At 43.3% G+C, this 15179-nt stretch overlaps 1 protein-coding gene across 1 annotated transcript in view; it reads left to right on the top strand.

Annotated features, from left to right (window-relative positions):
- The first annotated feature begins 2778 nt into the window (after nucleotides 1–2778).
- The window catches only part of ZFPM1 (zinc finger protein, FOG family member 1), a 128833-nt gene continuing 116432 nt past the window's right edge, over nucleotides 2779–15179 (top strand). Inside the window, exon 1 of the mRNA XM_073554930.1 lies at nucleotides 2779–3251. Within this exon, the coding sequence (XP_073411031.1) occupies nucleotides 3212–3251 (40 nt within the window). The 5' untranslated portion in view covers nucleotides 2779–3211. The remainder of the gene's footprint in view (nucleotides 3252–15179) is intronic.

Here is a 15179-nt window from a genome sequence, read left to right on the forward strand (position 1 = left end):
TCTATGACATTTGGTTACTAGTTTATGGTCTTCAACAAGAATTGTGAGGTCAAGAAAATTGACACTGGTTTGGCTTACGGTTTGTGTAAATTCCAGGCCATACTGATTTTGATTTAGGCTTTTGAGGAAGTCTTCCAGTGTTAGTTTTGAGCCCTCCCAGACAAAGAAAATGTCGTCTATGAAGCGACACCATAAACCCAGTCCCTTTCTCAATTGACCATCCTTGGTATAGATGGTTGATTGTTCCCACATGCCAACATAAGTGTTGGCATAACTGGGCGCAAACCGCGTACCCATTGCAGTACCACATATCTGAAAATAAAATTGTTTTTCATACAGAAAATAGTTATGGGTAAGAATAAATTCAATGCTTTTCCCAATGAAATCAATTTGAGTATCTTCATAAACTCCCAGTTTTTGAAGAAAAAAAGTTGCTGCTTCACACCCTTTTTGATGATTAATTACCGTAGAGTGATTTGCACCTGCATATCCCCCATCCTGGTCTATTTGTCCCCCATCCTGGTGTGTGTATATATATATATACTGTATATATATATAGAGCTCTGGCAAAAATTAAGAGACCACTTCCAAATGTTCAGTTTGTCTGATTTTTCTCTATATTTTTGAGTAAAACGTAAATAGCCCTTTTATTCTATAAACTATTGACAATATGTCTCCGAATTTCCAAACAATAAATTTTGTATTTTTTTCTGACAAAGAAAAATGGTCAAAATTAAAAGAAAACCCAGTGCTTTCAGACCTCAACTAATGCAAAGAAAACAAGTTCATAATCATTTAGAAACAATAATATTAATGTTTTAACTCAAGAAGAGTTCAGAAATCAATATTTTGTGGAATAACCATGATTTTTAAAAACAGCTTTCGTGTGTCTTGGCTGCTTTCCACCAGTCTTTCACACTGCTTCTGGCGCAAAAATGTAAGCAGTTCTTTGTGTGATGGCTTGTGACTATTACATTCCAGAGGTTTTCAATGGGGTTCAGCTCTGGAGATTGGGCGGCCATGACAGGGATTGGATGTGGTGGTCTCTTAATTTTTGCCAGAGGTGTATATACATTATGATTATTATTATTATTTAGAATCATAGAATCATAGATTCTATTTATTGTTATAGCGCCATTTATTCCATGGCGCTTTACATGTAAGGAGGAGTATACATAAAAACAAGTACAATAATCTTAAACAATACAAGTCATAACTGGTACAGGAGGAGAGAGGACCCTGCCCGCGAGGGCTCACAATCTTCAAGGGATGGGTGATAATACAGTAGGCGAGGGTAGAGCTGGTCGTGCAGCGGTTTGGTCGATCGGTGGTTACTGCAGGTTGTAGGCTTGTCGGAAGAGGTCGGTCTTCAGGCTCTTTTTGAAGGTTTCGATGGTAGGTGAGAGTCTGATATGTTGTGGTAGAGAGTTCCAGAGTAGGGGTGATGCGCGAGAGAAATCTTGTATGCGATTGTGGGAAGAGGGGAGTAGAGAAGGAGATCTTGTGAGGATCGGAGGTTGCGTGCGGGAAAGTACCGGGACACGAGGTGACAGATGTATGGAGGAGACAGGTTGTGGATGGCTTTGTATGTCATGGTTAGGGTTTTGTAATGGAGTCTCTGGGCAATTGGGAGCCAGTGAAGAGATTGAATATACATATCCTTCATCCTGGTATATGTCCTGGCCCCATCCTGGAATATATATCCCCCTTCCTGATTACATATCCTTCTTCCTGGTATATGTCCTGGCCCCATCCTGGAATATATATCCCCCTTCCTGATATATGCTCTTCCGCTGTTCTTTTATGCATAGAAAAAAATAATTATACTCGCCTCCCATCCGCTCCCATGCCGTGTGGGGTCCTCTTCTGAAGCCGGCAGCTGACTTCAGCGTGCAAGTGAGGGGACCTTACCAGTTACGTGCATGCAGACATCAGCTGCTGGCTTCCGATTGGCCGGCAGTGTGTATTGCCACTCATGGACCTGTCGGTCTGTGTGCTGCAATACATTTCAACTGGATGTGCATCTCTGAGGACACACAACCAGATGAAGTTTCTGCTGGCATCAGCGAGACTCCACCTGCACGGGAGCGGTTGTGGTCACGACCTCTGCCACCATGGTCGTTACGCCCCGGGGTATCACGGGCTGGGACTTGATTTGTCTCCGAGTGTACATAAGTTTGCAGATCAGATACGCAGCTTAATAGACCGTATCCCACAGAAGACACGACCCATACTGCATAGATCCAGCACCGGGCGCAGTCATCACACACAAGTTCAAGTTCTATTTACAGAGTAACGCCTGATGCTATTTTTCTCCCTTTTGTGTCTGTAAAGAAATGAGGAGCGGGGTGTGTGCAGCAGCTGCAGATATGATCTGGGCAGATAACATCTCTTGGTGCATCTGATCTCAGGGCCCCACACAATACACAGCAGAGATGGGATCACTAGTGGCAGACCTGCTCTGTGCACCACTGTGAGACCGGCTGAGGCGACAGAGCCTGATCCTGCAGACCACCGAGGACTGTCACCTGCTACAGAGACACTATTAATCCTGAGCCTTCTTCAGATCGACATGTTGATCCTTTTTTGTCTCCTCACTCTCCTGTGGTGAAGGAAGTTTGTCCCCTGCACGTCCCCGTAGGCCTGGCAGCAGGTAATGAGTCGTCTATGCCTCTGCTGGTGCGTGCGTCATGACGTTGCAGAAGGGGCGGTGACACTTCGGTGTGTACCAGGGGGTTTCTTGGCGCCGCCCCCTTTGTCGTGACCACGCCCCATTTGGAATGTTGCGGCCGCTTTGATACATTTCAGCGTTCCATTGAGAAAAAGTGAGAGCCGTGGCGCGTCTGCTCCGGGGAGAGCGGAGCCCTCAGCACTGGACTTCTCTGCAGAGCTGGGGCTGGGATTCGGGGCGGATTACACGCGTGGAGGGATTTTCCACCACACCAGAGACTGTAGGACTTGTCATTCAGACAGGTGAGAGGCTCTCACCTCTGCTCTCCGGGCAGCTGCCGGGGGCTGGAAGTAGGATGACCCCGTTATCCCAGGGGGGCTGGTGAAGGGGGAGCTGGCCTCATCTGTGGGAACTACACCTGGAGCAGCCCGACCTGTGTGAGGAGCCTTCATGCAGCTGAGGATCAGGGGGTCTACTGCTGAATCCAAGGACTGAGGGGGCATGAGGACAGAGTGACCCCTCCTAGCCCAGCACAGAGAGATGTCCAGGCGCAAACAGAGTAATCCCAGGCAGATTAAACGTGAGTACTGCTGCGCTGCTGCTACTGCCGGCATTAGAGCGCCCACCATGCTGATACTTTGTGGGTGACTTCTCTGTGCGCATATAAGATAATAGAATCTCCCCTGACTGTAGTTTCCATGTCATTGATTAGCTCCTGCACACACAGCGACATTTGTGAACCGCTGACAGCCCATTATCAGGACCTGAGTGCCAGGTTGTAGTACTACTGCTCCCATCGTGCCCTGAAGATAGCATTTGTGGTAATACTCCAGTGATAGATGGAGACCCATACTTCTCTCTGTGGGATAGACCTCTTTTGTCAGTGTTTCAGTCTTCCATGATGTCTCCACTTCTGACAGTATTGTGGGACACAACCTCCAGGCGCAGGCTTTCGTGATGGGCTCAGATTTGTACAGTAGGGTGAGACACGTTGCTTTGACCGTCTCCTTATAGACTGCAGTTATTCTCTCATAGAACGCTACAGCTTATCTTTCTTTTTCCGTGTGTATTTCTTTGTAAATGCCGCACAGTCTGGCTGACTATCACATTCTTTTTCTTTCTGTTGGGCACAGTACACAATACTTGACACCTTGATAAATATACTCAGATTATCACTTGCCAACACAAAGCGCTAATAAAAGGTGAGCGGTTTATAGCTGGGGTTTGCTGTATTTGTGTACTTAGGAGAAACTGGAAGCCGGGCCTTCAGACAATGGCAAAAAGTTTATTTGGTTTCTGTGGATAGTACAGTGTCCGCCCCGATTTGTGCCCAGAGGGCCGTCTGTGAACCCTCCAGAGCCTTCTATCATCTGCTTCTAGTCATGTGGGTCATTAATACTGTCTTTTCATTACCTGCTGTGGAATAGCAGTGATGTCTTCTACCCCTTAGGCTGCGGTCATTGGGGTCTATAGTCCAGCAGTTTTTTCCAGTGACCTGATTTAATGTCTTTATTCTTTACTATTAATATCGAGTTCTTATGGATTATTAGAAATGCTGCACTTAGAAAAGGCATCTTTAGTATGACAGATTCCTTGTCTATAGCACCAATATATTCTGTAACATTGTACACATGACAGCACCACTTCCTATTCCCAGGAGCTGACCATCTAGAATCATAGAATCGTAGAGTTGGAAGGGACCTCCTGGGCCATCTGGTCCAATCTACAATCGACTTTCCCTTTTGTTCCAGTCTCAGGAGGAGCACTTACATTAATGATGGCCTGAGGTCACAGGTTTCACCAATACAATAAATGCCCAGGTAGATTAGTTTCCTGAATGTCCCATTTTTAATTACTATTGATATATCCATTGTGCTAAACTATAGAAAAATAATTTTCATGTGGAAAGTCATTCCCGTCCTTTCAGGTATCTGCCAGTTCATGTCTATTCACCATTGATGAAAAGTGCTGGACTGCTAGTGTTAAGGCAGGTGAATTGGAATGATGGCCTTAAGAGGGTTCAGAGTGACTACTATAGGACATGACGTTCTGCTGGATTCTGAATGGTAGAGTGCTGTGGAATATGTTGGCACTTTAGAAGTAAAATTATTATTTACAGTGGTGTGGTCTGACCTCTGAAATATAATGAAGGACTAAAGGAAAGTCAAACTTCCAACAATTAATTGGTGGTGGTGTATCCAATCCATATGCTGTCAGTTACTTTTTGTAGGAAAACCCATTTAATAGAGCCTATCCCGCACCTCTCATTTCCATATGGAAAGGTGGATGGTGCTCCTGTCTGATCTTGCCATCTGTATACTTACATCGGACCTTGCGGGATAGTTGCCAATAGCTGGCAGTGCCCATTGGACGCTATGTCCTCTGCGCATTTCACCCCCCCCCCCGTAGAAGACGTCAGAGGTGCTGAACAACTCTTCTAATATTCCTTATTGCTAGCACATGGTTATGCTATATGATTGTTTGTTTTTTTTTTAACCTTTTGGGCTGTATCTAGCTTTATTACAGGTTGATATGTAATAGATAGTTGTGCTCAGATTATGGTCAGGATGGCGGTAGCATGAATACTGCAGAGTTAGAGATGTTCCATCATTTCCAAAAACCTGTGCTAGGGTAGGTAACGGTATAAAATAGAATATATAATTATGCCTTGCTTACCTCTGAAAACACCGTGTTTCAGTACAACGATTCTCCTCAAAGGTTCTCAACTGAATACCGGTAGTTTTGTCAGTCACCTTACTGCATCAGCCAATCACTGACCTCACTGGTCATGTGCCAAAAAAGCAAACCTCACATGAAGACCAGTGGTTGGCTTCATTAGTAAAGTTACTGATTGACTGGTAGATGGGGACAACTGGAGTAAAAGTACCGTTATATTTAGCCATGCACCAGCAATCCCGACAATGATACGACCCGGTCAGGATCGCTGGTGCCTCGCTAAATGGTCGCTAGTGAGCTGCCAAACAGGCAGATCTCACCAGTGATGCAGCAGCGGTCGTTACTTACCTGTCAGACAGCAGCTCTGCTGACGACTTCCTCCCGCGTCCAGGAAGCAGACGACAAGAAATGGACCAGGACGATCTCGCGCAATCAACGATATCCAGCGGGGGGAGGGGGGCGGTCTGAGGTAAGTGTCACATGTAGCGAGATCGCTAGCGATGTCGCTGTTGCGTCACAAAATCGGTGATGCTTTAGCGATATCGCTAGTGATCTCGCTATGTGTGAAGGGGGCTTAAGGGCTTCTCAGTGGGTAATGCTTATTTCTTTTTTTTTTATATATATATATATATATATATATATATATATATATATATATATATATATATTTTATTTCTTACACAAGCAGATTTGTGACAAACCCTTTAAGCAACCAGTCACGCTGCTTAGTCAAGGCCAAAAGTATTGGCACCCTTGAAATTGCTCCAGAAAATTATTGCAATTACACATGTTTATCTGCTGTCTATGTATTGGAAAAATACACTACAAACAAAAAAAAACAGAAAAAAAGGTAAATTGGACATGATTTCACACAAAACTCGAGAAATGGGCAGGACAAAATTGATGACGCCCTCAGCTTAATGTTTGGTTGCACCCTCTTTGGAATAAATAACTGTAATCAGTCGCTTCCTATAACCATTTAAAAGCTTCTTCCACCTCTCAGCTGGAATTTTGGACCACTCTTGTTCTGCAAACTGCTCCAGGTCTCTAATATGTGAAGGTGCCTTCTCCCAACAGCAATTTTAAGATCTCTCCACAGGTGATCAAAGGGATTTAGATCCATGCTCATTACTGCCACTTCACAACTCTCCAGCGCTTTGTCTTCAAGTATGTTTGGGAGTCATTATCGTGCTGGAAGACCCATGACATAGGACACAAACCCATCTTTCTGACACTGGGCAGTACTGTACATTTCCACACAAAATCCTTTTGGTAATCTTCAGATTTCATGATGCTTTGCATACAGTCAAGGCACCCAGTGCCAGAGGCAGAGAAACAACCCCAAAATATCTTTGAACCTAGCTTTTATTAAGTCTCTGTGTCAGCAGTGGGGTTCTCCTGGGTCTCCTGCCATTGCATTTAATTTCATTCACATGTGGACTGATAGTTTGCACTGATCCACCCTGAGCCTGCAGGACAGCTTGGATTTCTTTGGATCTTGGTTGTTGCTTATCCACCATTCGGACTATCCTGCGTTGCAACCTTTCATCAATTTTCCTCTGCTGTCCATGTCCAGGGAGATTAGCTACAGCGCCATGGGTTGTAAACTTGATTATGTTGCGCACCATGGACAAAGGAGCATCAAGATCTCTGTAGATTAACTTGCAATCTTCAAGTTGTCTATATATTTATTGTTTTTATTTATTTATTTTTTTTCATCAATTTTGGTTCTCAAGTCCTCAGACTGTTCTCTTCTTCTCTTTCTGTTCTCCATATTTAGTGTGGCACACACAGACACACAATGCAAAGATTGCATCAACTTCTCCCCTTTTTATCTGATTTCAGGTGTGATTTTCATATTGCTCCTACATGTTACTTGCCACAGGTGAATTTAAACAAGCATCACATGCTTGAAACAAAGTTGATTACGCACAATTTTTGAAAAGTATAACAATTTTGTCCAGACCACTTTTGGGGTTTTGTGTGAAATTTTGTAAAATTTGCCTCTTTTTTCTCAGTTTGTTTCGTGTTCCAATACACACAAAGGAAATAAACGTGTATAACAAAACATGTATTTGCAATAACTTTCTTGGAGAAATACTTAATTTTCTGGACCAATTTCAAGGGTGCCAGCACGTTCGGCCATGACTGTATAAAGCTTCTGTGACTTTTGTGGCCTGGCTATAAAATCTATAATTATAATAAGGAATGGATTGGTTTCTAAAAAGAATCCATAGAATAGGGGATAACTGACCGATCGCTTGGTACTTCAGTGGTACATGCAAGTTTCTACCACTGCTACCCTGTTACGTTCAGACAATCTACTTGCTTCAGTGTAAAAAAAACAAACAAACAACGGGTATGCTCCTAAACTATCCTGTAAAAGTGCTAAATATACGCTAAAAGGAATGAACATATGCACAGTTGCTTACATTTCTAGCGTGTCCTGAATAGTATTCCTCCTGTAAAACATCCTGGGTACGCACAAGTCTAATGCTAGGTTCACCTTTGCGGTTGAGTCCGCAGCGTATTGTCCGCAACCGCATGCAAAAAGCATGCCTGCGTTTGTGGTTGCGGATAATAGGCAAATGCTATTTCCCGGTGAAGTCTGAATTGACACAAGCCACACCCAATGGGCGTGTCTTTTATGTCAATTCTTGCATATGCATGTCGTTGAGTATGCTTGCGTTACCATAGCCGGTAATGAGGTTTTTTTACGCATGTCATCCGCATGCGGGTGACTGCGGATATTTGATGCCGTAAAAATTGAAACACGATGCGATCACCGCATACCGCGAAACGACGCAACCGTACACAAACGCACCCGAACGCATACTTGGGATGTATGCATATCAGACGCTGCAGACTCAACCACAAATGTGAAACCGGCCTAAAAGACATCATGTGCACATAGCCTTGCGCTCATATAGATGTGTGAATGCAGCCTTAATCGATTGGGGGCCAGATAATGTTTCAGTATCCGTTCCATTTGATGTCCATATGCTCTGATTGGTCATATGGACCCAGCGTTTCCTTATGTGACCACCTTTACCCCTTTTAGGGCTCCACTTGGTCTGGCAGGGTTGTAGATGTTTTTGTTGCTGACAAACTGCTATTTTAAATCATATTTTGATTACAATGCTACGCATTTGATAAGTAAGGTTATTTTTGAGTCATGGCTATTTTTTTGTGCCACAAATCATTCGTTCAAACTCATTGGGAGAAATTTGTTAAAGTTATTCTGAAGCAAAAGGGTAACAATGTTTTGGACTTTTGAATTTCAGGCTCCATATCTCACTATCCACTACTTTGATTGTGAGACTACTATCATTTTATAGACCATCATCTTGGCTATCTTTTGCATAAATTTGACTTGCAACTATTTAGCATTTGATTAGTCATGATGATTCTTGTCCTGTCAGTGCACTCTTACTGTTTTGCTCCTAGTGATGGAAAAATCTTTTTCTTCCTGTATACTGCAAAATTCAATACTTGTTCTCCTAGTCTGTATTAGCTCAGTGTGTTATTATGTTGATTCACAAGTGAAAGATCACTGGTTTGAATTGAGGAGCAGCCATGGTGAAAATTTCCCAAGAAAAGAGAAACTACATCATTCAGCTCATCAATAGCGGTCTCCCGGACAAGAAAATTGCCAAACTGCATCATGTGAGTGCCATGACAGTTGGAAGAATACGAAATGAAGTCCGTCTATCCATTCAAAAGCCAAGAAGTGGACATCCCGGCAAAATGTCGGGAGTCAGCAAGTCTACTCATCCCAAGGTCTATCCGTTCTGGTGCGACAAACACGGCAGTGGAGGTGGGTCGTATGCTTCATAATAGTGAGAACCAGATGTCCATGCAGTCACCGTGCGATGCACGTTACACATGTCTGGAATAGTGGCCTCAAAAAAGATGAAGACACCTCAACTTCAATGTCGTCTTAAAAAGCGTCTGCTCAAGTTTACCAAAAAAGTACGATAAGTGGACAGTAAAAGATTGGAAATGGTGATTTGGAGCGATGACACAAAAGTCAATAGGCTAGACTCTGATGGGTGCAGATGGATCTGGAATAAACAAGGGGAAAAAGGGGTTAACAGATTGAGAAATTGAATGAACTGTTAGGTTCGATGGAGGAAGCCTGATGATATGTGGTTGTATCACAGCGAAAGGCTTTTGATACTTGACAAGGATTGATGGTGGTTTTAATGCTGACCTGTATAACTACAAAGTTAGTTACTTCGTAAACTCGAGTACTATAGGTATGAAAAGGACGACATAGTGTTCCATCAGGACAATGACCTGAAGCATATGTTGAGACTGGTGAAGAAATGGTTCATTGACCATGAAGTAGATATGCTGGATTGGCCACCACAGTCCCCAGACCACAACCCAATCCAACACTTGTGGGTAGAGTTGACGAAAAAGCTGTATACATAGCCAAGTGAGTCGACAAGTATGCACCAACTTTTGGAACGTGTAGAAGAGACTTTGGCTTGGATTTCGGTTGAGACGTGCTTGAATCTGATCGATAACATGCCCAGAAGGATTCGAGCAGTGTTGAAAGCCAAAAGTGTATTTACAAAATAATAAAAATTAAAATTTAGATTTTTATGAAAGTCAATAACACAGCAGTGATGTGACATTAATCTGATCTGCATAACTAATCATGCGCTATAAATAGTGCAAGTCAAATTTATGTATGAGAGCCAAGATGATTGTCTGTCTATAAAATGATGGTAGTCTTGCATTCAAAGCAGTAGTGGATGTTAAGATATGGAGCCTGAAAGTCAAAAGTTGAAAACATTGTTACCCTTTTGCTCATCTGTGTAAATATTGGCTTGATTTGTACATGTTAAATGTGGTTTGTGTTTGACACGTTTTCCTGCTCATATGACAAGAGGGTTTGGTTTTGTGTGCAAGGGGTTGTAGCTTGTGATGCAACACATCATTTGTGAGCTCACACAACATTAGGGGCCAACATTTTGGAGGAAATTTCTGCTATTAGTTATTGGTGTAAGATTAGACCTGACAATCTATAAATGCACATTTTTCTTGAGTCACTTAGCTAAATTTGGTCCATTTTAACATAAATTTTCTCGTCTACGTTTACACTGTCTAAATTTTTGAAAATCTCCCCCCATTGTTTTCAAATTTTTTTAGATATTTTGAATAGGAAACGTTAAATTACAAATCTTTTAGGCTTTGTATTTTTAGTCTGTGTTTCATCATTAATGCAAAATTATCCAACATCCAAAACATCTCTCGATTATAGATTTCCCTCGGATCTATACTTCATTTTGGTTTACAGTTGTGATGCAAAATACTGCCAGGTGTATAAGGTCTTAAGATATTTTTATCTTTGCTTCTGTTCTTAATATCCGTCTAGCATCCATTTCTCGTTCATGCAAACAAAAATTCCAAGCTCCTCTCCTCTTGCCTGTGTTTTCTACAAGACTTAAGCCCCCGTTACACACTGCGATATCGCTAGCAAAATCGCTGTAAAGTCACCGATTTTGTGACGTTGCAGCGATATTGCTAGCGATATCGCTGCATGTGATACTTACCTCCGACCGGCTCCCCCGCTGGTTATCGCTGATCGCGCGAGAAGCTCCTGGACCATTCCTGGAGCCGGGCGGGAGGACGCAGGATCGCCTCGTCTGACAGGTAAGTAGCGATCCCCGTCCCCAGCTATGTCGCTGGTGAGATCTGCCTGTGTGGCAGCTCACTAGCGACCACCTAGCAATGCACCAGCGATCCTGACCACATCATATCACTATTCTCTGGTGGCGGTTTGTCTCTGAGAACAAAAGAGGCGGTATTACGAAATCAGAGAAGCCGGTACCTTATATCCCCCAATATTATCTGTCTTGGGAGAGTTAGGAGGCCCCCTATACATTAGACTCTCGTCCAAGCCCACTAATATCAGCAGGTTCGTCCAAAGGTGTATTAGGGGGTTTTAAGACTTCTGAAAAGGTTGACAGAAGACTTCACCATGATTTTCACAATTGGAAAACCTATCTGCAATTGCTATAATCTACTTTGGTGTAGTCTGGCAGAGTGTCCCAGATTGGGGGCAGATATTGCAGTCGTTTGGACTTAGTCATAACCGGTTACGTTGCATGTTGGAGAAATCTCACACTTTCTGACTTTCTGAATTTGACGAATCCTGGGTTTTCGATGATGTCTGTGTCATGTCTGTGATGAGCTGTAGGAGTGCACACAGCATTGATGTAGGGAAGTTCACCTGTAATGTGGGGACTTACCGAAGTCCTGCAAATGCTCAGTGCTGGTCACATTCAGGAGATAACAGGAGATGACTCATTGACTGAACAGCCACAGGATGTCACCAAGATTGTAATTGTGTCAGTATCGATCATTGAGGTGATTATCAATCCATGGATGATATTTGACAAGATGCTGCCACATATAAATACAAAAATGTGTAAAAGCCATCCCACCACGACAAGGTGTACCCAGTCAGAATGGTCCCTGACTGTAGTATCTCACCTCGCTACTTATCAGCAGACTTCAATATAGATGGGGACTGAGCAGGACCCACACCTAACTGACTTAATAAATTCGCTTACGACCATATTTACAGCTTTCTTTTTGGAGTGCAAAAACAAGTGTTGCAATTTTGCCATAATTTCAAATGCTTCATTTTAACCTGTGATAATTCCACTAACTGTGTACAAACACAGTTGTGTGAAAGTGTTTTCCCCTTCCTGATTTCCTATTCTTTTGCATGTTTGTCACACAAATGTAAAAAAGATCACACAAGTGAACACAAATGCAGATTTTAAATGAAGGTCTTTTATTATTAAGGGTAAAATAAATCCAAACCTCCAGGGCCCTGTGTGGGGAAAAAAGTGATTGCCCCTAAACCTAATAACTGGTTGGGCTGTCCGTGGCAGCAACAACTGCAATCAAGCCTTTGTGATAACTGGCAATGAGTCTTCTCCAACGCTCTGGAGGAATTTTGGCCTCTCATCTTTGCAGAATTGTTGAAAATCAGCCACATTGGAGGGTTTCCGAGCATGAACCGCCTTTTTAAGGTCATGCCACAGCATCTCAATCGGAATAAGGCTAGGACTTTGACTAGGCCACTCCAAAGTCTTAATTTTGTTTTTCTTGACCCATTCAGGGGTGGACTTGCTGTTGAGTTTTGGATCATTGTCCTGCTGCATAGTGCGCTTCAGCTTGAGGTCAAGAACAGATGGCCGGACATTCTTCTTCAGGATTTTTTAGTAGACAGCAGAATTCATGGTTCCATTTACCACGTCAGGTCTTCAGGGTCCTGAAGTATTCTCCCAAAAGTCTTAGGGACCATCTAGATGTTTTCTGGCAAAACTGAGACAAGGCTTTATGTACTTAGAGCTCGGCAGTGGTTTTCTTCTTGGAACTCTGCCATGCAGGCCATTTGTGCCCAGTCTTTTTTAGGGTGGAGTCATGAACATTGACCTTAACTGAGGGAAGTGAGGCTTGCAGTTCTTTGGATGTTGTTGTGGGGTATTTTGTGACTTCTTGGATGAGTCGTCGCTGCGCTCTTGGGTAATTTTAGTTGGCGGGCCACTCCTGGAAAGGTTCACCACTATTCCAAGTTTTTGCCATTTGTGGATAATGGCTCGCTGTCCTTCGCTGGAGTCCAAAAGTTCTCATAGGTCTCAATTACTTATGTTTCTCATTTGTTCCAGAATTTCTTTTGATCGCGGCATGATGTCTAGCTTTTGAGAAACATTTGGTCAACTTAGCGTATTTTTCGTGTTATAAGACGCACTTTTATGATCCCCAAAATTAAGGGGAAAATGACCTGTTCTTACCGAGGGGTGCAGTGGTGGTACAGTGGCCTTGCGGCGGCCGCCATTCTTCTTCCAGGGTCTGGCTTCTCACTCGGCGCAGATGGAGGAAAGCCGAGATCTCCAACCATCGCCTGCCTCTACGCGATGTCTGTAGGAAAATGGCCACAAACTTACTAAGCTCTCAATCTACGCATGCGCTGCATCCGTCGGCAGGGTCTAGGCAATGCTTCGCTGCAGACGGGGCCCTGAAGCAGAGCAGGGAGAGAAGAGTGATTCTCCTCCTCTGCAGGGATGGGTAGTGAATGGTGGAGGGATCTGTTGCTTAGCTGCCTCCACCAATCACGTATCTGTCCCTGCACACTATTTAATGTTGCAACTACGGTACTCACAAGTCTGGGATCCTTTTAGAAAAGGTGAGCAAACAACCCCCATCATCCTTCAGAATATACTATTTCAGTGTGTATATCCTGAAGGATGATGGGGGTTCTGGCCATATTTAGTGTTAATATACACTGTACTGTAGTGGCCTAAGTGATTATTGCAAATCCCTCATCTTTCAGAATACATTCATATATACAGTAAGTGAGTGTATTCCTAAGGATGAGGGGGGTGGTAGTCACAATATACGGTACTGCATGCACTGTACTGTAATCCACAGATCCCCCCCCCCCCCCCCATAACAGAGCATGCTCCACAGAACTCCCATAAAAGCACGTTATCATCCACAGATCCCCCTATAATAAAGTGCCATCCGCAAATCCTCCATAAAAGCACGTCATCTGCAGATCCCCCCCATAAGTGTGTAGCCTGTAGAACCCCCATAAGTGTGTAGCCTGTAGAACCCCCATAAGTGTGTAGCCTGTAGAACCCCCATAAGTGTGTAGCCTGTAGAACCCCCATAAGTGTGTAGCCTGTAGAACCCCCATAAGTGTGTAGCCTGTAGAACCCCCATAAGTGTGTAGCCTGTAGAACCCCCATAAGTGTGTAGCCTGTAGAACCCCCATAAGTGTGTAGCTTGTAGAACCCCCATAAGTGTGTAGCCTGTAGATCCCCCATAATAATATTATTCATTCATTATAGCTGTAGAAACAGACATGGGCCACATATCCAAAATCACAAGTTGATCTAATGCCACTTGCAAAAATTAATAAAGCTGAACATGAGGTAGGTTTTTAGTTCAATATTCTGCTTAAACTGTATGAAGCCGCTGCCATGTCCCGTCGAGCCTCTTGGTGATTAAAAATAGGCGAAACCCCTCTTGCAGTCTCCAGCCTTGCTGCATGGGTGCTGTGGGGCACCAGGTACCCACCTTGCTGGTTCATAGTCGCTGTGGAGGTGGTCGGCGCTTGACACCGCACCTTCAGGGCTACAGTATTTAAAGGTAGGGATCCACTGCGAGGTTCATACAGTCTGATCAGAATGTTAAACTAATAACCTCTTGTTCAGTTCTATAAGGTAAACTTTTGCCTAGTGGCACCAGATCAACTTGTGATTTTTGGATGTGCGGCCCATGTCTTCTCTTCAGCTATGGCATTCATGCATGTTCTCTGTTGCAATGCCCCATAACTATGAAGGACACAGTGCTGACAGTTGTTTCAATACTGTATTTTGTTGCAGAAAAATACCATATTGTTGGCTGCTGTTGCATATTCTGCATTTTTCAAGATTGTCAAAGCAGAAAAGGCTGGCTTTAAACTGGAGGTTATAAAATATGCTAAAGAGCATGGGAACAGAGCAGCGGAGAGACATTTTGGGTCGCCTCCAACTGAAAAAATAATAAGCGAGTGGAGGAAAGAGGAGGAGGAGCCGGAAAAAGTGGAAAAAAGCAAATATGGTCTTCATGGGCGTGGAGCAAAGTGGCCAGAGTTAGACATTGGCATTAAATGGGCAATAATGTCAGTAAAGCGCTGTGGAATTAATGAGAAAAATAAATGAGAATAAAAATAATACTAATAAATAAAAATAAATGAGAAAAATAAGAGTGATTCACATGGTACAGAAATGATGGCCTTTCAGTGTCAACGAAAATGCTG

Source organism: Dendrobates tinctorius, unplaced genomic scaffold, assembly GCF_039654945.1.
Source record: "Dendrobates tinctorius isolate UK_male_01 unplaced genomic scaffold, ASM3965494v1 ptg000214l, whole genome shotgun sequence".
NCBI classification, from domain to species: Eukaryota; Metazoa; Chordata; class Amphibia; order Anura; family Dendrobatidae; genus Dendrobates; species Dendrobates tinctorius.